General features: G+C 35.6%; 1 protein-coding gene across 3 annotated transcripts in view; it reads left to right on the top strand.

Annotated features, from left to right (window-relative positions):
- Positions 1-446: 446 nt before the first annotated feature.
- Positions 447-27,858, top strand: part of ttc12 (tetratricopeptide repeat domain 12) — a 48,734-nt gene continuing 21,322 nt past the window's right edge. The window contains exons 1-11 of one of the 3 annotated variants that reach the window (XM_022675083.2): positions 447-564; positions 4,565-4,728; positions 7,057-7,087; positions 7,289-7,366; positions 7,473-7,594; positions 8,717-8,776; positions 11,332-11,403; positions 12,471-12,531; positions 16,002-16,190; positions 19,143-19,212; positions 21,855-21,943. In XM_022675083.2, the coding sequence (XP_022530804.2) occupies positions 507-564; positions 4,565-4,728; positions 7,057-7,087; positions 7,289-7,366; positions 7,473-7,594; positions 8,717-8,776; positions 11,332-11,403; positions 12,471-12,531; positions 16,002-16,190; positions 19,143-19,212; positions 21,855-21,943 (994 nt within the window). In that variant the 5' untranslated portion in view covers positions 447-506. Of the gene's footprint in view, positions 565-1,087; positions 1,608-4,564; positions 4,729-7,056; positions 7,088-7,288; positions 7,367-7,472; positions 7,595-8,716; positions 8,777-11,331; positions 11,404-12,470; positions 12,532-16,001; positions 16,191-19,142; positions 19,213-21,854; positions 21,944-27,858 lie in introns of those variants that run through there. The other 2 variants (XM_049467205.1, XM_022675089.2) reach the window with 2 other exon arrangements.

Below are 27,858 nucleotides of genomic sequence, written 5' to 3'. Positions count from 1 at the left end.
TCATTTTAAATTCTCATTTTTAAAAGTAATTCAACCTTTTGCATATGTATTACTGTTACTGTTAATAATTACTGTAACTGGAAATTTGAAAGGCGCCCATGCTATTACCTATTGGACAAGAGATGTCATTGACTTCCTTGTGTGTGTGTGTGTGTGTGTGTGTTTGTGTGTGTGTGTGTGAGGCAGTTCTTCTTAGACAGACAGACAGACAGACAGACAGACAGACAGACAGACAGACAGACAGACAGACAGAGAGATAGATAGATAGATAGATAGATAGATAGATAGATAGATAGATAGATAGATAGATAGATAGATAGATAGATAGATAGATAGATAGATAGATAGATAGATGTGGTTTTAATGCTATGGCTGATCGGAGTAAGAATGAGCAAGCACTGAGGAGCACGTGAGCGGGTGAGGGCTCGCGGCGTTGGTTGCTATTGGTAACAGGTAAACAGGAAGAGAGATCAGAGGCGCGTGTACACAAATCTAGAGAAATAAATATGAGTTTGTGTGAAGATAAAGATCTGGAGCGCTTTCTGGAGAACGTGGATCACATAAGTAAGTATTACCTAACTAACTATTTCACTAAATAACTATTTAACGAAATAACTAATTTGTTAACTAACTAACTAACTAACTAACAAACTAAATAACTAAATCATTAGCTAACTAACTAAGTAACTAATTAGTTGACTTACTAAATAGCTAATTCATTTAACTAACTATCTAAATAACTAACCTACTAGTTAACTATCTAAATAACTAAGTAATTAGTTAACTAAACTAAGTAATTAGTTAACTAACTAAGTAACTAACTGACTAAATAAATAATTAATTTTGCATATGTGAGTCATATTTTAAGTCTTTTTAATATGGATTTTAGTTTTTTGTAACTTTCTTCAAAAGTCAATTCATATATATATATATATATATATATATATATATATATATATATATATATATATATATATATATATATATATATATATATAATACAAATTCAAGTTTTTAACTGACTTCATTTCTTCATTACCTTCTGTTTCTAAACCTAAAAAATGCATTATTGCTTTACCACCTTACTTATTATAAGGATAATAATAATTACTGTAACTGGAAATTTGAAAGGCGCCCATGCTATTACCTATTGGACAAGAGATGTCATTGACTTCCTTGTGTGTGTGTGTGTGTGTGTGTGTGTGTGTGTGTGTGTGTGTGTGTGTGTGTGTGTGTGTGTGTGTGTGTTTGTGTGTGTGTGTGAGGCAGTTGTTCTTAGACAGACAGACAGACAGACAGACAGACAGACAGACAGACAGACAGATAGATAGATAGATAGATAGATAGATAGATAGATAGATAGATAGATAGATAGATAGATAGATAGATAGATAGATGTGGTTTTAATGTTATGGCTGATCGGCGTAAGAATGAGCAAGCACTGAGGAGCACGTGAGCGGGTGAGGGCTCGCGGCGTTGGTTGCTATTGGTAACAGGTAAACAGGAAGAGAGATCAGAGGCGCGTGTACACAAATCTAGAGAAATAAATATGAGTTTGTGTGAATATAAAGATCTGGAGCGCTTTCTGGAGAACGTGGATCACATAAGTAAGTATTACCTAACTAACTATTTCACTAAATAACTATTTAACGAAATAACTAATTTGTTAACTAACTAACTAACTAACAAACTAAATAACTAAATCATTAGCTAACTAACTAAGTAACTAATTAGTTGACTTACTAAATAGCTAATTCATTTAACTAACTATCTAAATAACTAACCTACTAGTTAACTATCTAAATAACTAAGTAATTAGTTAACTAAACTAAGTAATTAGTTAACTAACTAAGTAACTAACTGACTAAATAAATAATTAATTCGTTAACTAACTATCTAAATAACTAACTTATTAGTTAAATAAATAGCTAACTAATTAATTAACTAAGTAAGTAAGTAACTAACTAACTGACTAAATAACTATAGTAGTGAATAATAGGGTAATAGGGTAGAGATGGAAACGTGTTGAACAGTGTTATGACCTTAAGTTAGCTAAGCTAGTTAAATTTAAGGCATTGTATGTCTTCAGAAAGGGGTCAGGTGGTGCAGCAATTCATTATTTCTGTCCATCTCTTAATTCCTCTGTGATTTGAGGCTAAAATGAGCTTTCATTTTATGTTTATTTTTCCGTTCCTCCTTAAAAGCTGGAGTCTCTGTCATGTTTTGCATCATTACATTACATTACATTTGGCAGACGCTTTTGTCCAAAGCGACTTACAATAATGAAGTACAACAGTAATAGGAATTAAGATAACCCATTTTTAGATAGGGCTTAAAGGAGGTCAAAGGGAAATAAAGGGATAGAGAAGTGACGGAGGGGAAGAAGGAATTGAGGATAGAAGTAGTTAGTGTGTTAGAGGTGTTAGGAGAGTAAGTGCTCTTTGAAGAGCTCTGTCTTCAGGAGTTTATTAAAGATAGTGAGAGATTCTCCTGATCTGGTAGTAGAAGGTAGTTAGTTAGAGGTGTTAGGAGAGTAAGTGCTCTTTGAAGAGCTCTGTCTTCAGGAGTTTATTAAAGATAGTGAGAGATTCTCCTGATCTGGTAGTAGAAGGTAGTTAGTTAGAGGTGTTAGGAGAGTAAGTGCTCTTTGAAGAGCTCTGTCTTCAGGAGTTTATTAAAGATAGTGAGAGATTCTCCTGATCTGGTAGTGGAAGGTAGTTAGTTAGAGGTGTTAGGAGAGTAAGTGCTCTTTGAAGAGCTCTGTCTTCAGGAGTTTATTGAAGATAGTGAGAGATTCTCCTGATCTGGTAGTAGAAGGTAGTTAGTTAGAGGTGTTAGGAGAGTAAGTGCTCTTTGAAGAGCTCTGTCTTCAGGAGTTTATTAAAGATAGTGAGAGATTCTCCTGATCTGGTAGTAGAAGGTAGTTTGTTCCACCATTGGGGAACTCTGTATGAGAACAGTCTGGATTGCTTTGTGTGAGTGTTTGTTTGGTAAAGCGAGGCGACGTTCATTGGAGGAGCGCAGCGGCCGGGAGGTAGCGTAAGCCTTCAGGAGTGAATCATTTAAGGTAGATTGGGAAAGTTAACCTGCTAATAGTAATTATTTTATGCTTCTTATGAAGAAAATGGATCTAAAACATTGTAACTACACATTAAAATTGTGGACATATTGTGGTTATTACAATTTAAACAAGGAAAAATACTTTCGCTTTGTTAGGAGTGTGCCTCTGAATGAAGAACTGGGACAACCCTTCATTCACCCATCCTAAATTTCCTTTGGGATAAAATAAATAAATAAATAAAGTATCCATCCATCCATCCATCCATCTAATCAAAACAGATATACAGCAGTTGATACTAAAATTTAGCAGACTAGCTGCTGGTTAACTATTTAAAACTTTTGGGCATTGGGAGCAGGTGGTGCTGCAATTCATTATTATTGTCTATTCCTTAATTATTCTGTGATGGGGAGCTGAAATGAACTTTTATTATCTTTTATTTTATTTTTCTGTTACATCTTAACCCTTTAGACCCTGTGTGCATCCCAGCTAATGAGTCGGATTAAACACTGTTCATTAGTTTAGGAATGCTTGAGAAAAATTGTGAAACATAAAAAAAGTTATATAAAAGTTACAGAATAAAAATAAATGAGGCACAAATCATTCCAATCATTGCACCAATCATTATTTATTTTTTATTGAATTTAGTTATTTTTGCTGAACCTTTTTGACTGTATTATAGACAGAAAAGTGCATTATTATATAGTTTATCACTGGAACATAAAACCTAAATCACTAAAATGTGTAATGTCGACTCTAGCAAGTTTAACTATATGCAGAAGAGATGAGAATGAGAGATGAGAACAGAGTTTGGATGATAGTGTTTTTTGAAGCCCAGCAGTAGAAGATCTGAGAGCAGGAAGAAGGAAGAAGGAGGTCAGATAAGGAAAGTGCCAGGTTATAGAGAGCTTTATAGAAAGAATACAAAGAAAGAAACACAATGAATGAGAAGAGGTGTTTTCCTAGCTTTGGACTGGTATGGTATGTGTTAAACTTGTACTGTTACACATTTTACAGGGTATTACTAGGGCTGCAAGATTCATTGTTTAGGCATCGTCAGCGCAAATCACTTAAGGCAATTAAATCAAACACGTCTTGTGCAATGTTTTGATTCTTGATAAAAGAAGTAGATACACAGTGCTGTCTCTGTGTCTGTGTGAGTGACAGGCTGCTGCTGCCTGAGAAGCAGGAGGGGCAGGGGGAGGGGGAGGAGTAAATACGAGCTAACCGCATGCATGGCCTCCATCCACATGGTTGGGCACGTGCTTGTAAACGAGACAGAGTGCGGGTGGGGGCAGGGCTGGTGACATCATGGGCCCTGCATTGTTTAAAATTGTGATATATATATATATATATATATATATATATATATATATATATTGTCGAAAAAGAACATTTGCAAAGTAAATTTATTCCAATATCGTGTAGCCCTAGTATTAATCTCAATTTTTTTATCTGTAAAATGATTGATCTGATTGATCTCTCCTGTGTGTTTTTAACCTGCAGGTGATCTGATGAAGGAGCTGAACTCCAGTGATGAGTCCACTCAGGAGAAAGCTCTGGAGAAAGCAGATCAGTTTATTTCTTCTCTGGAAGAAAATGAAACCTGTAGAACTCGGCTAAGCAGGACCGTCATAAATAAAAGCCCCTCCAGAGAGAGCAGACCAACGGTAAACTCTTTAGCTTTAGCTGAGTACATGAAATATAAAAATACACTGGTCTAAATACACTGATAATTCAGTTAAACACACTTATCAGAGTTTAAACTACATTAGGATTAAAATGTTCGTGTTATTTTAACAAGGTTTAACTCACCGTTAAGCACTGTGTTCACCCTGGATCAGTTTTATTAACAAAATCTAATTAGAATTAGAATAAAATAGAAAAGAGTGGAGCTGCAGTAGATGTGCAAAATCACTCACTGGTCTAAAGTATTAAAATTTATCTTTATTTAACTTTTAGTCTGTGCAAGAGGAATGTCCAGACATGTTAGTTGTGACCCTGTTTTATGTTTTAGAGTTTTATTCTTTTAATTGACAAGTTTTATAGATCTGTTGGAAATATGACTTGGCGCCTTGTTGCCCACACTTAGGCTACGTTCACATTACCAGGCTGAATAGACTCAGATCTGAATTTTTTATGGCTGTGTGAATGTGCCAAATCAGTCACTTTCATATGTGGTCCTAAATCGGATAAGTATCCGATCCACAGACATGCTACATGAATGTGAACGGTTAAATCATGCGGAATTCATGCATCTTTTTTAATGCTTTTACACATTAGCATTAGCGCTACGTGCTTCTCTCTCGTACCCACACTGCATCTCTTGGTGCAGCTGTGCAGCTATAGCTGCAAAAAAACAGCAAAAGCAAACCGCCATTCCTTTTTTCACCTCCTGGACCTGAGCATGAACTTCAGAGCAGCTGTTTACTCTCCACTCCAGCAAAAGATGCTCCACATATGAGCTGCTAACTCATCCATTTCCCTTTATAAAGCTACGAGTCTCTCCTCTCTCTAATATGAGGGTTTTTGTTGTTGGTGAAGAAGGAGACGTTTATACAGGTATCAATGTGCAGCATGTGAGGCAGCGTTTCAGGAACAGATTCAGATTCGTTCACATTACACACAGATACAGATCACTTACATTTACAGTGAATGTGAACCATTCTGAGCAAAAAAAATGATGATTTAAGCAATGTGGCTTGTAATGTGAACGTAGCCTTAGAAGGCAAATCGGTAGTTCGACACATAATCAAGTTGGTAACAAAGACAAGATTTAAATTCAGATAGATTCAATACTCTGCACAAAACAGAGCAAACAGAGGGGTATTTATACTAGACAGACCAGGTGAAGGCCATCCGTAACTGGGAGAGCGGGATTACTGTAGCGTCACGTGATCATCAGAGTCAGGGAAGTCTGGTGTAGGGGCATGCTGGGAATTGAAGTCTTTTTTTTGTGCTTTTCCCAACACTTCACATTCTTTGTCATATCAACCAGTAAAGCCTTACTTTCCTCAGACTCATTAGAATGCATCCCAGCAGCTAAACTGATCAATGTTTAGTAACTGGGCTTGGAGTGGTCCAGAGGGATAAACGCTGTCGCTTTGATCAGGAGATTGCTGGTTCGAATCCCGGTCATGCAGCTTGCCATCAGCTGCCAGAGCCCTGAGAGAGTACAATTGATCTTGCTCTCTCTGGGTGAAAACGTAGACTACAGGACTACAGTCTACAGATAATACTCACCTCTGAACGGAGAAAAGGCTAGCGCTTTGCCCAGTTAGCGGCTAATGCTAATGCTGCTCCAGCAGTGCTAGCCAGAGTTAGCAGCAGCCAGCAGGACGATAATGCCCACCTCAGCTAGCACTGACTGGTAGAATTCATACATAAGGCGCATACATAAGACAATTTTTGGGTAAGTATTTTAAGTGCACCTTATATTGTGAATAATGGTGCTGCCACTATGATCGGAAGATCGCTTGTCTGAATCCCAGTCATGCAGCTTGCCATCAGCTGCCGGAGCCCAGAGAGATAGCACACTTGACCTTGCTCTCTCTGGGTGGGTACAGTAGATGGCATTCTTTACCCTCATCACTCCTAGGGTGATGTGGATCAGCACAAGGCTGCGTCTGTGAGCTGATGTATCAGAACCGACTCACTGCTGAGCTTTCCTCCGAGCATTAGTGCTGTGATGCTACTCGGCAATGCTACAGCATCAGCAGCAGTTCAAAAAGAGGCGGAGTCTGACTTCACATGTATCCGAGGAGGCTTGTGCTAGTCTTCTTAACCCTCCTGGTGTTTGGGGGGCATCACTAGTGATGGGGGGAGTTCTAATGAGGGGGTTGGGTAATTGGCCTTGTAAATTGGGGAGACAATGGGATACAAATTAGAAATAAAATTATTTAAAAAAAGAAAAAAGAATGTTCTGTAACCTTCTAAAAATATATCATTCGATTCGATTCGATTGTTTATTTTGCGGGGTCTTATTTTTTTTTTTCTAGAATGCCTCGGATGAACCCAGACAAAGTCCAGGTAGGCTTAATGTATCCTTTGGTTGACTGTTTTTAAAGCTGATTTTAAAGCTGTTTTTAAAGCCTGTTTTGCTTTTAATGCAACTAAAGCATCATAATTTTTCGTACACTTCTAAAACTTCTTTTAAAAATCGTTGCATTTTTGTGTTTATATTTCCCTTGACTTTTTGATACTTTCCTTTCTTTTTTCTTTTTTATTCAGAGAACTTCATGAAAGCTTTAGAAGAAGATGCAGATGAGAGACGAAAGAGAAGACAGGTGAAAGAGGAGCTTGCGAAAGGTCTGTGAGTGTTTTTGAGTATATTGTTGATCTTGAGATCTCTCCGTTGTCATCCTGCGGAATTTACAGTCGCAGCTCTGTCTCTTTCTCTGTATTCACCACGCAGCCCTGAAAGAGAAAGGAAATAAAGCTTTCGCTCAGGGTGAATATGAAGTAGCTGTCAAGTTTTACACTGAAGGTCTAGAGCAGCTTCGTGACATGCAGGCCCTCTACACAAACAGAGCCCAGGTACGCAATGTCGTCTCTTCAGTTTTTACTTTTTTATTATTATTATTTTATTCCTGCAGTTCAGTTTTGTGAGCTACGGTCTCAGAGATGGAAAGTAACTAATTACATTTACTCACGCTACTGTAATTGAGTAGATTTTATGAGTAATTTGTTTATAAGTAATTTTAAAAGTAGTTTTTAAAATAGGTAATTTTACTTTTACTCAAGGTCATTTTGACACTTTGCTACATTGGAAAACTCCCCGTTACTGAGTAAAAAATGAAATGCTGGGGGAAAAAAACTAATTGTCTGAATAAAAAAAAAAATTGAGTTTTGTTTTCCATGGCAGCGCAGCTGAACTTTTCCCAGCAGTGTTTATTGTTACGGTTAGCGGGAGAGATGCTGTGTGAATCAGCTGTGCGGGGAACCGGTGTTCTGTCGGGTTATGCTACCCATCGATATTTGCTTCTTTACTGCACTGCGCATGCGCTGACCAAAAAAAATTTTTTTTTGTATATTTTCATGTTTTTAATGATAATTCCTTTAGTTTTTTTTGGGAACATTTAAACAATCTGATTGGATGTAAAAAAAAAAAAACATGAAAATAGCAGTTAAAGCACAGCAATGGCAAGTTAAAAAATAATAATGAACTGTAAAACTATAAAAATATGCTTTATAGTCACATATATGACCATAATCTTTTAACTTTTTAACAGTAAAGAAAAAAAATGGATCATAGAAACCTATGAAATCCACTTGTTCTTGAAAACCTTGAAAATGTTTTATGGGGTGGTCTGAACAAATACTGCCTGAATTGTACAAATTATTTAATTTAATAATTGTTTAATTTATGATTTGTTGTACTTTTTTACATCAAATAAATAAAAGTAACTATGTAGCTTTTACTCAAAGTCAATTTTAAATTGAGTACTTTTTACTTTTACTCGAGTAGATTTTTAGATGGGTACTTTTACTTTTACTTGAGTAGAATTTAAGCAAAGTAAGGGTACTTTTACTTAGTAATAATTTTTCAGTACTTTTTCCTCCTCTGTACGGTCTTAAAATAACAAAACAGCGTATTTGTGATAAGTTGCCTGTGATCATGATTGCTTATCGTGTACCGCTCTCCGGCTCCTCACCCAGGCCCTTATCAAGCTTGAGAAGTATAAGGAGGCCATAAGTGACTGCGAGTGGGCCCTGAAGGTAAGCAGAACTACAGGTAAAACGTGTCAAAGGTGTTTCCTCATTCCTCATGGTGTCGGCTCGGCCACCGCTCCTCTGACTCCGTCTCATTTGGGAACTGCGAGGGCAGCGTTCGATGAATGGAACGACGGCTCAGCCTCTGAAAACTGGGTTGGAGTCGGGCTTTGTTCTTATTCTCTGTTCTAAAAAACATTAACCTCATTTTTTTGCCATTGTTTAAGGTCTCCTTCCGCTAAAATCCAATTTTATTGTACTTTGTGAAATACTATAAGTCTCTCTCAGTTGTATATGCATGCTCTGTATTGTATGCAATAGCTAAAAAGAAGAAAATACTTAGAAAAATTAGTAGTGCAGGAAAAGTAAGTAAATAAGTAAGCAAATAAGTAAGTAAGCCTTATTTATAAAGCACTCTTTACACAGCTCACACTGCCCAAGGTGCTGTACATAAGATGTCTAATGACTTCCCATAAATACATACAACCAAAACATAGGTAAAAGAAATCACTTATACATATAATAACATATTAAAATAAGTATCCCAACATAAAACAGAAATAAAATAAATAAAGAGTGCTAAAATACAAATAAACTAAAATGCAAAACAAGAAATATAGGTTAAATCCACCACTAAATCACCCCAGTAACTCACTGTTTAAAAGCAAGTTTGTATAAGTGATAGGGGTGTGACGAGACACTAATATCACGAGACGAGACGAGACACGATACTGGGTTTACCAGAAGGAGACAAGAAGAGATTAAAAAATAAAATTTTAAGAAAACGTCAAAAATGAAAAATGGCTTGAAAACTTAACATACTGGCTTCTCTCACACATTGATTCTATAAGAAATAGAAATAAGAATAAAAAAACTTTTCTAGGTCTTATATAGTGCAAACAATAAGTGCAAACCATAACCAGTCATATTAAGCCTATGGTTTGTGTTTTTTTTCCTCCTAAATCTCTTGTAATTTAACTCTGCAGAACCATAACCAGTCATATTAAGACTATGCTTGAAGTGAAACAGAGACAGAACATGTTTTTAAATACAGTAAAGAGCTAAGGGATTAGTACAGCTGCCTATGAAACAGTCAGGTGTAGGATTTACTTACAGTATTTATATATGGTTTGTTTCTTGTTGGTCACTCTGTTACCGTTTATTGTTTCCACTGGAGCCAAAATGTAGCCAGACATACAACTTAAAAGTAGCAGAAGCATCTTCTATACAAATACCTGAATTTTCCTCTTCTGCTGAGAGCTGCTCTCACTGCTCAGCCACCACACTCGCTGCTATCTCTACTGGGTTGCCAGATCCCTCTTAAAAAGTGAGACAGGTTTAAGCTTGTCATGTTTTATTCTTGCAAAATCTCGTGTTACAAGATCTCATCACACCCCTAATGAGTGAGTCTTTAAACCTGATTTAATAACCGAAACAGAGGTAGCTTGGTGAGAAATGTGTGGCAGACTGTTCTAAAGTCTTGGTGCATACAATGAAAATGCACCATCATCTTTGAGTTTTAAAACGAATCCTAGGAATGACCAACAAACTCTGTGATGATGATCATTTTAGAGAGTCTGAACAAATCTGTGATATAAGAGAGTGCCAGATAATTTAATGCATTAAAACAACTAAAAGCACTTTAAACTGTATTCTGTATTAGAGCTTAGAGCTTAGATAGATAGCCCGAGCCCAAGCCCAACCCAACCCGACCCATAGACTGTTATTATGAGCCCGAGCTCGACCCATAAACTGGCTGTTTTCACTGCATGCATAAATATATGTTTGCATGCATGAATATTGATGAGCAAGAGCCGAAATTCTGTCTTTCTTCAGAGACCACTAATTCAGTGAACTAAAGCAGGGCTATACAGAAACACCGGAGCACTCTTTCACAAAAACAGCTCACAACTACAGTTTTGCAACAAGCTTTATCCAGTAAAAATGGCTTTACATTTGTGTTGCATATACATGTAGTACTGTAATGCAATATAGGGCGGGTCCTTCACCACACCAAATAAATATAAAGAACAGAAAGCCAACGTGTTTTCATGGACTTGTATGCATTTGAATTTGTACAGTGGCCTCATGAAGTCAAAAACATAATCAAATACATCTGTTGTTTTGGTGGAAGGAATTAGTTTTGCTAGAGATTTGTGGAGTTTCAACAAAGCAGTTTGTGTTTAGAGTTTTGAGAAACTGAGCCAAGTTTCTAGAAATGCGTTTAAACATTTTAGGAAAACTGTAATAAAATGTAATTTTCATTTAGTTGCAGTAGGGTATTCTTGATTTTTTTATGATTTAAATCAGTGTTTTTTCATATCACCAAGAGTATCGTTATCACGAAAATACAGTAGTAGTAGTGCTAGAGTAGATCTGCAGGATCAGAATGAGCACCACTGATCTAAATAATATAACTCTTAATGAACATACTGGACACCTTTCCACCTTTCTTTTCACTCTGTCTCAGAGAAGCTCTTTTAAGTTAATGATGAATATCTGATGAATTATTGATGAGTTCTGGTGATTAATTGATGCTCATGCCATGATGTTACCCACAGTGCAGTGATAAGTGCATTAAAGCACATGTTCACATGGGACGAGCACATCTGGCTCTGAAGAATTTTACTGAGGTAAGAAAACACTTTTGTACAACTTTTTTGTACTTATTCTACTTTAATAGTATAAAAATAGTACAAAAGTCTTACTTAAATTGTGCTAAGTGTACTTAACTGTACTAAAATGGATCTGTTTTAAATATATTTAAGTAACATTTAAACATACCTAAAACATAAACTACTTTATGTATGTAACCCCATATTTTAAATATACTGTACTATGGTGTACTATTATACACCAGGTATATTAGAAAGTGTATTAAGAATTGATGTTAAATATATATGATCTATTTACATTAGAGTACAAATATGCTGTATACAAATATACTGTACTACAATTTTTAGCGTGTTACAAATGTACTTAAATTTTTAAACTTTAGTAGTAGTAATTTAATTTACTTTCTAAAAAGTTACATGATACATTGTACTTTAAGTGAACAACTGTTAAAACAACAGTTGTTTTTAACACACTTTGCTAAAAATGTACAAAAGTATATTTGTAAATAAGTATTTTAGAAGTATATTGAATTGCATTAAATTAAAAGTTCATAAAACTTCATAGTAGTCTATTTTTTATATAAATACACTATATTTATACACTAAAAATTATGATCAAAGTTTGCTTTCAAACATTTAATGAAAGCATAATATTAATGTACTTTTAATATATTTTAAGTGAGTACATAAATCTGTAAGTATATTTACAGCGTACTTAGACATTTCTCAATATGTTTTAAATGCAATTAAGTATATATATATATATTTTTCACCAGGGAATGCAAAAAAAAAACCTAAAAAAAACTAAACTAAAAAAAAAAAAAAAAAAAAAAAAATAATAATAATAATAATAATAATAATAGATTATTTTGGGGTTCCGTCTTTTTAAATACTATGCTCAAGTTTCTAGCTAAATAGCTGTGGTATCAGTTCACTTATAATACTATTTAGATTTCATAATTGGATTAGAAATATTACTGAACTGCTGCTGACTGTGTTCAGTGTGTGAAACTGTTTTTTTTTCTGCTTGCTTTCATTTCTGATTAATTCCAGTTGGCTCTTTTTCTGTTCCAACGATTCTTTAGTCCAGGATCTGCTTTGAAAAGATACTGGATATAGAGCCAGAGCGTGGAGTGATGGTGAAAGGTAAGAGCTTATAAAAGAAGAGCTTTAAGAAGAAATACAATGCAGTATAATAAATAGCTTTTTCTTTGTTTTAGGTAAAGTATAATGGTCTCTCTCTCTCTCTGTGTCTCTGCTTGTGCACAGTTTAGTACAGAATTGCCTGTAATTCTTGTTCACACTGCGTGCGTATTCGCTCACATCTGAGTGAACATTGCCACTTGACATTTAAATGAGTTGGAAAAAAGCTATAGCACTATGCTGCTTTCTGAAGGTCACTCTTTAACACGGCGTTCACAGAATCTGCGGATGCAAAGTACCTATATTGTTGTTCTGCAGCTTTATTATTATTATTGACATTAATTGACTGTATCTCCCTGGTAAAAAAAAAAGAAAAAAAAAAAAATATATATATATATATATATATATATATATATACTTAATTGTACTTTAAACATATTGAAAAATGTTTAAGTATGCTGTAAATATACTATCAGATTCATGTACTTACTTAAAATATATTAAAGTACATTAATATTATGCTTTAATCAAATGTTTAAAAGTAAACTTTGGTCATTCTTAAAAAAAAAAAATCAATATAGTGTATTTAAAAGAAAACAAAAAAATAGACTACTATGAAGTACCCTAATGTAATTTAAAATTACATTGAACTAAAAGTTAGTTTAATGTAATTTAGTATACCTCTAAAATACTGTTAAGTGAACTGTTGAACAGTAGTTTACTTAAAGTGCAATGTATCATGTAACCTTTTAGAAAGTAAAAGAAATTGTAGTACAGTATATTAAAGTATATTTTTATACCCAACAAAGTATATTACTAGAAGTGTGCTACTTACAAAAGACAGGAACAAGAAGCATGTATATTTGTACTCTAATGTAAATATAAATCACATATATTTAACATCAATTCTATGTACATATCTAATCTAATATACCTGGTGTAAACTAAATGGTGATACAGTTGTAATATACTCATTACATGTATTGTAATTTTACTGTAAGCTTATTTTAAATACATATGTGTCACGTCCTGGTCTTGTCTCATGTCTCTCTGTGTGTGTCCCACGTGACCTGTGCCCCTGTGTTCTGTTTCAGTACTTTTCCACCTGTGTCAATTGTAGCTCCGCCCCCTAGCCCCAGGTGTTTCCACTTCCCTTGTGTGCTATAAAGCCTTCCTTTGTCTCTTGTCCTTTGTCGGTCTTTGCACTAACCCCTGTTGTTTTGTCCTTCTCGTGTTCTCTAGCCTAGCCCTCGTTTTCATAGTCTTAGCCCTTGTCCTTTGTTTATCTTCTTGTTTATTTCTAGTTCCCTGTTTATTTCCATTGTTTTCTCCCTTGCCCTGCTTAGTTTAGTTTTCCTAGTCTTGTTTAGCTTCTTGTTTATTTCCTTGTAAATATTCCCTGTTTATTTATTTTTGTTTATTTATCTCTTATTGGCTTAGTTTATGTTCTTTTGTTTCACTGGTTTGTTTTGGTTATTGGTTATTCGTTTATCTTTGTTACATGTTTACTTGTTCCTCGTTTCTTTGTTTACTTGTTATTTATTTATTAAATTATTATTTTTCACCCTACCTGCACTTGCGTCCGTCTCCTCGTCTCCCTGCCTCGGTCACCCTCCGTGACAATATGGGGTTACATACATGAAGTAGTTTAAATGTTTAAATGTTACTTAAGTATATTTAAAATAGTTCAATTTTAGTACAGTTAAGTACACTTAGCACAATTTAAGTAAGACTTTTGTTCTATTTTTATACAATTAAAGTATAACAAGTAAAAAATAAAGGTTTAAATATACTGATTAATAATGATGTGTCTACAAGAACACTTTAGTGCACTATAGCATAATAATGCTTAGTATACTTTAATCTATTTTTTCATTAGGAAACCATCTGGGGATGAATGTAAGAGTGTGGGTGACACTTTAAAAATAGAGGCTAATTGGTTATTTTATAGCTAGGTAGTTTTAGACTTTGAAAGCAGCGTTATATACGAACTGGTACTAGTTGAAGGCCTGCTCTTAGAGTTAGAGTTGGTGGATGTAACTCACTTTTACACCACTATCATAAACACAAATCGTGCTTTGAGCTCCCCCTCATGGACCAGTTTTTGTTAAAATGTGAAAAAAAGGATGTTCAGTATTTTATAGGATTTTAGGAAAACATGACATGTGTTACTGTATTTTTTATTATTATTTTTTCACATTTGTAGACTAGTTTCTGCACAATTTACAATTTTTTAAAGGCCAACGACCCAACCCACTCATTAGGACTCCCTCTATCACTAGTGAATGCTCGGAGGAAAGCACAGCAGCGACTAGGTTCTGATACATCAGCTCACAGACGCAGGCTTGTGCTGATCCACATCACCCTAGGAGTGATGAGTGGATAGAAGAGCGCCATCTACTGTCTGTACCCACCCAGAGAGAGCAAGGGCAGTTGTGCTCTCTCAGGGCTCCGGCAGCTGATGGCAAGCTGCATGATTAGGATCTGGCGATCGAACTGGCGATCTCTTGATCATAGTGGCAGCACTTAAATTTTAATAAAATTAAAAAATTATAATAATTTAGAACAGGGGTGTCCAAACTACGGCCCGCGGGCCATTTGCGGCCTGTTTCCTTTTTTGGAGCGGCCCACGAGGTATTTTAGAAATAGAATGAAAATTGGCCCGCTGTTAAGCAGGTTTTTATAATGTGAGATTCAAAGTTTGAACGCTAGGTGTCAGAAACGAGCCAAAGAGTCTAAAAGCGGAGAGAGTGCACATTTCTAGCGCAGAAAAACGGCCAAAGAGTCTAAAAGCGGAGAGGGTGCGCATTTCTAGCGCAAAAAAACGGGCCAAAGAGTCTAAAAGCGGAGAGAGTGCACATTTCTAGCGCAAAAAAATGGCCAAAGAGTCTAAAAATGGAGAGAGTGCACATTTCTAGCGCAGAAAAAAGGCAAAAGAGTCTAAAAGTTGCCGTAATTACGGAGTTTAATATTAAGAGACATCATGAAATTAAACATCAATTTGAAAAATCTTAGTTTACACAACACTGCCAAAGATAAAGAGAGTAAGTCAAGTAAAATGGTGTGTAAATGAAATAATCAGGAAAATGTATTATTTAAAGTGGTATATTTCATTATTTGTTTTATTACAGAGTCTGTGGCCCCTGACTTTAAATATATTTCTTCTTCTGGCCCCCAACAAAAAAAAGTTTGGACACCCCTGGTTTAGAAGTTAAGTACAAGGTAAATGTTTTCTTTAATTTGCAGAGCTTTCACCCATTAATATAATAACCTTGTAAAGCACAGTGTAAGCCAGGCCAGTGGATAAGTAGGGATGGGGACAGTCATGCTTGGAATTGATTGTGTATTTTATTCAATTTTATTCTATTATTTGTCGTATTAAGAGGCGCAATTAGGATTCACGACCAACCCTGTTGCTGCACCTCTGATCACGACTGCAGTGCTTCTTTCTCTGTCTGTTTTATTTCTTTTAGATTATCTCTCACGAGTAGATCAGGAGCAGAAGAAGGTCCTTGAGGAAAAGACTGTAAGAGATAAGTTGATAGAGGGTAAAGAAGGGATCACAACAGTACCTGACTTGCTGATAAAGCTGGACAGACCCAACCAGAGCGTTTTCTACTACTGCGGGGGAGTGCAGCTCCTCTCAGAGGCTATCAAAGACAGTGAGTTCCCATAATCCTCACTCCTCCGACCCTGTCAGATATTCTCCTTTAGCTGTAAAAAAAAAACAAGGCTGTATCAGGTTCTGCTGAAACGTCTGAGACGATTAGTGGAGCAGAATTGTGCTGAATGTGGATCTATGCCTGACACGGCGGCATCTCAGCGGCCAAGAGACAACAATATTTGTTGTGCTGGGGATCAATAGGTGACTGGAGACTGGGTGTGGAGGTCTCATTGATCCCCCTTCTGTTTGCTTCATTAACACTTCATGATGAGGAGACTCTTATCCACGCTATCGGCCACAGAGGCCTGAGGTCTCCGATGCCATCAGGAGCACATGGGCCTGGGGAAAAAGCTAATATCGTTCTATATCATTGAATTGATGCATGAATCAGTCTGTTCCTGTCTCAGTGCATCTCAGTGCATGGGTTAGATCTGCTGTAGAATAGAGCTTAGATCTGGCCCAAAAATCAAGCCCAACTCGGCCCAAGCCCAACCCGAATTAAACCAGACCCTTTTTAAGTAGAGGGTTAAAACTAAGCTTTTTAAAATCATTTTCGGGCCGTTGAATTAAGCGAAATCTGTTCAGAATGATGTTAATTAACATTGCAACACTGAAGAAGCATAGACACTAACACAAATAAGTACAGATTTGTACTTAAAAGAGTATAAGAGTATAAAAGAGTACAGCTGGGGCTGTACCTTAAAGTGAGGTACAAAAAAGTACCTTTCAGTAAAAGTCCTTTTTTGTACCCATGTTTTTGGTGCCAGTAAAGATTATAAAAATGATCAACATAATCATCAACTGAATATGTGTCAAGAACTTTATGATCCAAAATTGTGTGGCTTTCAAATAAAAAAATATAATTAAAATATATATAGTTTATTAGTGCAGTGATACAGAATACTGAATGCAACTTTTGGCTGCAGGTTAAATGGTACAAATCTGTGCTTATTGCTGTTAGGAATGACTTTATACTTCAGAGGGAACAACTGTATCTGACCCTGTAAAGACCAATATTATATCTTACAATTAGGGTACAATTACATAAGTGTACCTTTGAGTACAAAAAATTATTCACATCATACCTCGATCTCCCTGTCTACTCTAATATGATTTTTCAAAGTCTAAGGAAATAAAATACTTTCAGAAAAAACTATTTTTTTTAAACATATAGCCTATAGCAGGGGTCGTGATGTGATGTGGCCCACAAGCAAGAAACATCTGGCCCGTGAGGCTGTTTGAACTATAATGAATGATAATGAAAAAAAGAAAAATAAATAAATAAAATAAAACAAAATGCTTCTCTGGTGAGCTTTTGTTTACATTTCTCCCTTTAGTTTCCACCCGTTCTCATTTTCACGCACATTCTTGGGCTCCCTATCTCCTTAAAAGTGCGTTTTTCCCCAACCGTGTCCCAATTCTCTAGCCGGGGCAGCGGTAGTGTATTGGAGCACGACCCTGATGACACGGGTTTGATGCCGCATGAGAAGCGGTGTGTTTATTTATTTTTTTTTTACTTTCTTCTTGTGTTTAGATGCTTTGAGATCAACTGTTCTGCAATCGGGTTCAACAGCCCTCTGGGCTGGAGAGCTACTAGTCTGTAGCAGCACTCCATCCCACTACACTGCATGTAACAAAACAGATTTATTAATTTTTATTTTTTTTATTTGTGGCCACGTAATGGCTTGGAAAACATCTGACCTGCGGCCAAACTTAATTTCCGACCCCTGGCCTAAAGCAAAACACAAAAAAACGAATTAAACCGAAATAGACAAAGAACATTAAATAGACTTTCTCTGTATTTCCATTAAATGTATTTTTTAGCAATATGCTTTAAATTATGTGTTGTGTTGATATAAAACATATATGTCATTAAATACAGCTTAAAGTTAACTTTACTGTATTTTTTGGTGTTTCCAGTAGCATTAAGTTGTACACAATATGTGCATCAATACGCAAAGTAGTAGAATTGCAGTATACTTAGGTGTATTATAAAAGGTGTTTAAAAAACTAAAAAAAAATCTACCTAAATCTTCTTAAGTTCACAGACATTGTATGAAAAAAGCACTCAAAAGCAAAAAGCACAATTTACTGCTTTTTTAATGTTGCGCTTAAATATAGCTTAATTACAACTGAAATTTTCTTAATTTCTCATACCTTGTTCTAAAATAATACATTTAGTGTGTATTTAAGTGCATATTTTGATGTACTTAAAATATGTACTTTTCCATGTTAAGTATACTTTTGAAAATATATTTAAATACACTTTTTTTTTACAAGGGTTGTTACTTTAGTATATTGTGATTATCACGCTATAGCTTTATTTGAAATAAAAACAGCATCAAAAAACAGGGCCTAAGAAAAAAAGTGATGGGAAATCTCGAGTTTGGGTTCGAGCAGAGAATCTAAGCTCTGTTGTAAAAATGCTGAATTTCTTTGAGACACATATACTGTAGAAATGTACGGTTAGAGATACAGCTTAGCCTATTCATACCACAAAACCTGACATATTAAGGCACGGAAAAATGAAAAATGATTAAAAATCAAGGCAATTCCATTTAAACTATTGTGTGTCGGTAGTTTTCATTAAAAGCAGAATGAAGGCAAATGTCCTGAAGTCAAAATAGTCAAAGTCCTTGCAAGCCAGTGGTCTTCAAAGCCTTCTAAATAATAGGAATAGCTCCCGGCCAGACCTCTGGACAAAGAAGATACCTGAATGGGCTTTTGTGGGCTAATTTCTTTCCACAGAACAGGTACACTGCTCCAGGCCAGATAAGCGCTCTGTCCCTGGATCCTAATGAGTTTTTGTTTATTTCTCTCCTCTTCTCCGTCTCTTTTGCCCTTGACTACAAAGGATTGGGTTTGTGAGGCCGGTCGGGGTGGTTTGGTGTTGATATAAGGCTGTCACTGCACACCTAGTACTGCTGACAGTATCTTCTGTTCCTCTTAGGTACCGGACAGACGTTATTCCGCTTAAACAATGGCTTCAGTGTCATCTCCGGCAATAACGCTGTAAGGAGGTAAGGTTGTGGAGGAAACGAGGATGACAGCCCTTAAAAAAAGTCTTGACCATTTGAAACACGTTTATACAATAATATGTATTCCAGAAAGCTGTTTTAATCCTTTTAATCTGACCTTTTTACGCTTTTACGCAAGCAAAAGCCTTGATTGATTGTGGTCTTAGATGCTTTAGACTCGTAAATAGACTTGAGAACTGGGTTTATACTTTTAGAAATTGCTTTATATAGGTTCAGTTCATACTTTCAAGGAAGGAACTACTTTGTGGAAATTAAAAATAACATACAGCTCTGGAAAAAATGAAGAGAGCACTTTCAGCAGTTTCTGAATCAGTTTCTCTGATTTTGCTATTTATAGGTTTATGTTTGAGTAAAATGAACATTGTTGTTTTATTCTATAAACTACAGACAACATTTCTCCCAAATTCCAAATAAAAATATTCTCATTTAGAGCATTTTTTTTTAGCAAAAAAAGACGCAAAGACAATACAGTTTTCATTCATCTTGGCATCATGTTCTCCTCCACCAGTCTTACACACTGCTTTTGGATAACTTTATGCTGCTTTACTCCTGGTGCAAAACTTCAAGCAGTTCAGTTTGGTGGTTTGATGGTTTGTGATCATCCATCTTCCTCTTGATTATATTCCAGAGGTTTTCAAATTTAGTAAAATCAAAGAAACTCATCATTTTTAAGTGCTCTCTTATTTTTGAAGTGGTCCTCTTGACTCACTGTGTAAATGCCTTGAGCAGATGCATGGAGAACAACTATCTGCAGTTGAATAAATATAAAACAGAGATTATTTTATTTGGGAAGAGTAAGAGAGGCCTGCGTAACTAATTTTAGCAGTCGTGTCAAAGCCGTCACCAAATCAGTGTTTTATCACCCCGAGAACATCAACAAGATCAGAGATTTTCTGTCCAAATCAGACCTGGAGAAACTCATCCACATCTTTATTTTAAGTAGGATTAATTACTGTAGTGGACTCCCAATCAAACAACTTCCTCTGATTCAGAATTCAGCAACTAGGAGTAAAAGAAGAGAAAACATCACACCCTTCCTTAACCCTTGTGTGGTGTTCATGTTTTTGTTACTCGTTTACTTTGTTACTTGTATTTAATTCAGCAAAATTAAGCAATTCTACATTAAAATGCTTTACACATGCTTGCTTCACCTAAATTACAAGCAATATAAACAGTTTACATGGTTAATATTTGCCCTTTACTTTTCTTATGTTACATTTCTTTTAAAAAGTGCTACTCTTTTTTTATTAGTTTTTTAATAAAATGTAAAAGAAAATGAATTAAACTCAAGATATGAGTAGAAAATGTGTTTAGTTTCAAATTTACAAATGAAGCAATGTTTATTAGCCCTTGGCCAAACATACTGTGTGTAATATACGTGTGTGTGTGTGTGGGGGGGGGGGGGGGGTGTACAGTGTGTGTTTATTGAAAATGTGTTTTGATATATGTTTTTCACAAAAAAGGAGCCAATGCCAATGAGTTTGAGCTAGAAAAAATATATTTTTAGTATCATTTGATGAAAAAGGAAAACAGGTCCCACAGACCTGAACACAAGGGTTAAATCCCTACACTGAATACCAGTATATTACAGAATAGCCCTTAAGCTACTGTTACTGTTCTATAAATGTCTTAATGGTGCAGAACCAGTGTATTTGTCTGATGTTCTTCAGTAGAACTCTTATATCATCGGGAACTGATCAGTTAGAGCCGCCTAAGATAAAAACTAAACATGAAGAGGGATGCTTTATTCTTAAGCCCTATCTGGACAGGATTAGTTTCTCAGGGGGTTCCGTGGAAATTTTCTCTTTTATGGGGGTTTTTATCCTCTGTATTTTATTCCCGTCCAGAACGATCATGTACGTGTTTTTCTCAGACATCCTCTGAGAAAATTACAGGCTGAATTATCTACTGTTTTTCTCTGAACTCCTCCTCGTGCTCCTCCGGTAATTTTAGTCCCGTCCAGACGCTCATCTCTGAGTTTCGTCTCCTTGCGTTTAATAAAATAGCTATTTGTCCACTGCCGCGCACCGTAATAGCACGTTGGGCGCACCATGGTTTCCACACAACACAAAAACACAACAGCAAGTGGAAATGGAGGAGCTACTGAACGGCGCGATGTCATGTGACCGAGAAAGCTGGGAAAAAACTCACTGGTGCTCCTGTTTTTTTACTAACTAATTCCATCCAGATAGGGCTTTATTTTTTATTCGTTTTTTTATTGTTTACACAATAATTTACAACTTATTTAATTTGTTTATACTATTATATTACAGAACGCTGTTTTTAATCCTGCTGTAGGGCTTTTTGAGGCTGCAGTGAGAGAAGGCGTATACCATGTGTCTTCATCGCTGTAAATTGTGCTCTTCCAGATCTTGATTGATTACAGTCTGAGACGCTTTAGACAGCTCTCTTCATCTGTAGCCTTGTTGTGGGCAGTTTCTTAAAAGTGACTTTGAATAAATGTAATAATTTGAATATGCATTAGGTGTCGAGCTCATGCTCTCAGATGTGTTCCACTCTAAACTAAATGTTCACTTGTTCTTGTTGTAATTCAGTGTGATTTGCTGCGTGGAGAAGTGCTGTATGATTCTCTCTACCTTTTATCTGTGTCTGTCTCTGCCCAGCTCTCTCACACAGACTTCTAAAGAGCAGAACAGCGAGGAGCTGTGTGTCTCTGTGCTCAGACTGTGGAGAGCGGTTTGCTGTGGAAATGGTAAGAATGAATGCACTGTATTATTATATAGTTTTGACATAGTTTAAGGGCAGCTTATTCCTTTCAGGTACATCCCCATTATCAGAAAATAATGGGACAGTGCATAGCATCCATTTCTTTTTGAAAAAAAACCTAGAATACTGATTTATCTGAGCACATCCAAGCTTGACAAATTTTAATACCAAAGTATTAAAATAATAAAAGTATTAAATAAATGTACAGAGGTTAGACAATTAATCTGAAACTCCTGTCATCATTTTAGTGTGGGATTTTAGGTTTCATGGCTAAATTGGAGCAGCCTGGTGATCAATCTTCATTAATTGCACATTATTGCACCAGTAAGAGCAGAGTGTGAAGGTTCAATTAGCAGGGTAAGAGCACAGTTCTGCTCTAAATATTGCAATGCACACAACATTATGGGAGACATACCAGAGTTCAAAAGAGGACAAATTGTTGGTGCACGACTTGCTGGAGCATCTGTGACCAAGACAGCAAGTCTTTGTGATGCATCAAGAGCCACGGTATCCAGGGTAATGTCAGCATACCACCAAGAAGGACCAACCACATCCAACAGGATTAACTGTGGACGCTGTAAGAGGAAGCTGTCTGAAAGGGATGTTCGGGTGCTAACCCGGATTGTATCCAAAAAACATAAAACCACGGCTGATAAAATCACGCAGAATTCAATGTGCACCTCAACTCTCCTGTTTCCACCAGAACTGTCCGTCACCACAATCAATTATTGTGCTCTAAAACCAGGTGTTTCAGTTTCATTGTCCGACCCCTGTATATTACCAAATGAAAATTGGTTTCTTTAGTCAGAACTTTACATATCTTGGGTTCATACTGTCTGTAATGCAATAAAAGTCAAAGTAAATTTACTTTCCCTTCAGATTTTGTTTCTGATTTGGGGTTATAGGCCTGTTTGTGTCACATGGAAGCACTATTAAATGGGTTTGGCAAAGACTAGCACACAATTTAGAAACCACAATTCATTGACTTATTTTCCAGCCAGAACTACTATTCTATTAATTAACTAAAAGTAAAGCACCTCCATTATTTTCTGGTGACTTGCTTTTAGTTTTTAAAGAAATCTGCAGAGAGATTTCTCACCATCCAATAAATCTCAAACACATTCAATGATGTTGAGGACTGAACTCGTGGGTACCAATCATTTTTTCTGAAAACATCAGCAGATGTTCTTTTTTTGAGAGTTTCTTTCCTTTTTACTGTAAAGACGTCTTCTTAATTAGCAGTGTTGGGTCATCTTGTATAAAAACAATGGAAAGATGGTCAGAAACATCTGTAAATGTTTTCAGTACTGTAGCGAGTGTGGAGCTTAATTTTTGCTACTCTCTTAAAGATTAAAGTTCACAGTGCTCTCTCTGTATCTGCACTGCAAAAATATTAATTTTAGCAAATAAAATGATCTAATTTCAAGGCAATAACTCTTTCTTTTTTTCCCTCTGATAAGAATTGTTGTATTACTAAGCATCACAAGTGTAAGATTGCTTTACTTATTTTAGGAATATGATCTTATTCAGACTCACTTAAGATTTTTACCCTATTTCAAGTAATTTGAACTCAAAATAAGCAAAAAGTTTTTAGTCAAGTTATTCTGCTTCTAGTGTACAAATTTAAGGCACAAAATAAGGATTTTTCTGCTTGATTTAAGCTTATTTCACTCATTTTAAAAGTTTGTAATTGCTTTTTTGAAAAAAAAATCTTACTAAGAAAAAATTGCTCACCCCATTGGCAGATTTTTTTGCTTAATTTAAACATTTACGTCTCAATTTACATATATTTTGTCTAGTTTTTGCCAATGGATTTTTTTGCAGTGTGATGGTCCACCCATTCTTGCATTCTACATTGCAAAAAAAATAATCTTAGCAAGTGAAATGTTCTAAATTTAAGGCAATAAATCTTATAAGTCTTACTAAGTATTGTGTAAGTGTTAGATTATTTTGCTTATTTTAGGGATAATTATCTTAATCATTCTTACTTAGAATTTGTACCTTATTTTAAGTAATTTGAACTCAAAATAAGCACAATCAAGCAGCAATCAAGTTATTCTGATTCTTGTGTCTAAAAACAGTGACTTTTTCGCTTGATTTAGGTGTTACTTCACTCATTTTGAGACTTTGCCCTTGCTTTTTGTAAGAAATCTTGCTAAGAAAATTTTGCTTACCCCATTGGCAGTTTTTTTTGCTTAATATACATATATTTGTCTTAATTTGCATATACTTTGTCTAATTTTTGCCAATGGATTTTTTGCAGTGTAGCATTATTGAGGACTCCAATTGTCTTTATATCTTTTCACTTATTCATTTGTTAGCTCATGATCTAATCTCCTCAGATATCTCCTCAATCAATAACTTAACCTTAATTAAATTAACCCAATATAACGAATGGTGCTCTCTGACCTTTACTCACTATTGTAGTTCTCAGAGCACACTGTGCCTCAGCAAACCGCAGTTTGACCAGGCAGGTGCCCAATCAATTGGTATTTTGCTAAACAACAGGAGAGCGAGGGACCCTGGTCCTTTCATCGCAGTACGAAAGCACCCAGTCGAGCTCTCCGGGAGCCTCGCTTCTACAGCACAGTTTGAGCTTCAGTTCAAAGCTGGATCTCCAGGCTCTCCCTGTTCTGTGATTCTTTTAACGAGTGCCTCTCTGACTTTGAGTCAGTATAGTGAGTATAGTGAGGCGAAGTGAAGCACCAGTACTTCAGATTTCAACTGTGTGGGTGGAGAAGAGTTTCATAGACATGCATTAAAACATTTATTAACCTTTGTTCAAAGGGGCCAAGTTTCTGAAGGAAACTTTTAAACCTTTGCCGCCAGGTTCACACTATATGATTTTAAGATCTGTCAGATTGTTTTATCCTTCACACTGTTGTCAAGTAATTGGAATCTTTATTATGATTGTGTTTTTTGCGCTACAGGACTGATTATTGACACAGGGTCTTTCACCAGGAGGAACTCACAATGATTCTGTGTGCCAAAAATGGTCAATGATTTAATGCATATTATGGTGAACCTGGCAAAAAGTGGTTTTGAAGTAAAAGAGCATATACAGCATTGGAAAAAATAAGAGACTAATTAAAAAGTATGTGTTTCTTTCAATTTTACCAAATTAAAAACCTCTGGAAGGTAACACTTTATAATACTGTTCCATAGTTAATAGGTAACTAAGCAGTAGCTAAGCAGTAACTAATTAATAGCGCTGCATTAACACCTAAATATTTTCTATTAACTACCAGGGAGTACTGAATAATTACTCAGTAGATAGTACTGAACTAATGATTATAGTAGTTCACTTTTAACTCCACAATAATTACTGAGACTTACATATCTCCCAGAGAACTACTTACTAATTATGTCTCCTTTATAATAACTATTTATTAATTACTGCTCAAATCAACATTAACTACTGAAAACCCTTACATCCCACCTGGGGAACTATAGATCTAAATCAGTCTACACAAACAATTATTCTATCAGTGGTGATATTAAAGGCATATTTGAGTGACACCATTTGTAGTAGTAGTAACCTTAATTACCTTATTATCATCATTATCTTCCAAATATTAGCAACATATAGTAAAATACTACAGTGTGTCATAATCTGCTTAAACCCCATTTTTAAAAGAAAAAAATAAAAATAACGTAATATTATTACATAGTAGACATTATTTATGTTCTCCAGAAGACTCTAAGACTGACTGTACTCAATTTTGTTTTAATGGTCACTGCTTTAATTTTCAGCACCAACCTTATAAACGTTCATCTTTAGCCTTGCAGTCTCACAGACTTTTAGTGCGCATTATTAGGGTAATTACGGTAATTCCACAGCGCCGGACCGCTAGCCTCTATCAGTGTGTTTATCTGCTGCTGCAGGTTATTCTATCAGTGGTGATATTAAAGTCAGTGACACCACTTATCATATATTAACCTTACTTACCTTAGTATGCTCAATATCTTCCAAATGTTAGACACACTGAAATGTGCAGTAGTCTGCTTAACCCCCATTTTTGTAATATTCTGTCAGTGTGTTACAGGTGTTTATTCTAAACCTGTGCTCTTCTTCAGTCCTCCTGGAGATGTGCTCAGTAGAAGTGATGGCTCACATACAGCTTTACTGTAGGTTGTGTCCTACATCCTTATTCTGGGGGAAATCATGTTTAAATGAATAAATATTTGTGTTAGATAACGAACTAGGCATCCCTGTGTTCTTCATAGATAATTAATAAGGGGTCCCTGTCTTCTTTTTTCAGAAGTTAACAGCAGCACATGGTAACCCATTACTAATGACTGAGGAGTTACTGTGTTCTTCTTTAGGAGTTACTGTAGATCATACCACAGTATTATAAAGTGAGAAACATGGTAACTAATTACTGAAGAGTTACTGTGTTCTTCTTTAGGAGTTACTGTAGATCATACCACAGTATTATAAAGTGAGAAACATGTTAACTAATTACTAATTACTGAGGAGTTACTGTGTTCTTCTTTAGGAGTTACTGCAAATCATACCACAGTATTATAAAGTGAGAAACATGTTAACTAATTACTAATTACTGAGGAGTTACTGTGTTCTTCTTTAGGAGTTACTGCAAATCATACCACAGTATTATAAAGTGAGAAACATGTTAACTAATTACTAATTACTGAGGAGTTACTGTGTTCTTCTTTGGGAGTTACTGCAGATCATGTCACAGTATTATATAGGGAAATATACATTAATAATAATAATAATAATAATAATAACACACATTTAACCTAGTTAACTAACACACACATTTAAACTAGCTAACTTAGCTTGCTAACTAACACACATTTAACCTAGCTAACTAAACCACACAAAAAAGTTAACTTAGCTAGCAAACGAACACACATAACCTAGCTAACTAACACACATTTAAACTAGCTAACTAACACACACATAACCTAGTTAACTTAGCCAGTTAACTAACACACACATAACCTAGCTAACTTAGCCAGTTAACTAACACACACATAACCTAACTAACTTAGCTGGCTAACGCTAACTACACACACAACTTAGCTAACTTAGCTAGATAACACCCATCCTAAAGCTGGTTAACAACCCACAAAGAGTCCTCCTCTGATCCGGGGGTAAAATAAGCTGGAAAAGATCTCAATATCTTGATTACTAGTTTATTTTCAATCAAATACAGAAATATGAAAGCAGCAGACTTTCTCTTAATCCTCCTCCTCCAGCAGCAGCAGCAGCACAGCAGAGAATTTACACGAAGGACCAGGAGAGCTGCGTCCGCTGTGAAATTTACGTAATTACCCTAATAATGCGCAGTTAAATAAATCTCTGTGAGACTGCAAACGCTGAAGATACACTTTTATAAGGCTGATACCTAGTATTAAAGCAATGATTGTTACATTATTACAGTCTTACAGTCATTTTTAGAGTCTTAGATGCCTTCTGGAGAACTTTCATCAATGTCTTCTATGCAATAATATTACGTTATAATGTTGTTTTTTTCTTCCAAAAATTGATGGTTAAGCAGAGTAATACACACTGAAGTATTTTACTATATGTTGCTAATATTTGGAAGGAACTGAGGATAATAAGGTAATTAAGGTTACCACTACTACAAATGGTGTCACTTGCTTAATTCAAATATGCCTTCAATTAATATGCATTTAACTCAAATATGCTTGATTTAGATCTATAGTTCCCCAGGTGGGATGTAAGGGTTTTCAGTAGTTAATGTTGATTTGAGCAGTAATTAATAAATAGTTATTATAAAGGAGACATAATTAGTAAGTAGTTCTCTGGGAGATATGTAAGTCTCAGTAATTATTGTGGAGTTAATAGTGAACTACTATAATCATTAGTTCAGTACTATCTACTGAGTAATTATTCAGTACTCCCTGGTA

The sequence above is a fragment of the Astyanax mexicanus genome, chromosome 18 (genome assembly GCF_023375975.1).
Source record: "Astyanax mexicanus isolate ESR-SI-001 chromosome 18, AstMex3_surface, whole genome shotgun sequence".
Taxonomy (NCBI): Eukaryota; Metazoa; Chordata; class Actinopteri; order Characiformes; family Acestrorhamphidae; genus Astyanax; species Astyanax mexicanus.
Note: the sequence above shows the minus strand (reverse complement) of the source record. Positions and strands in the feature narration are given on the sequence as shown.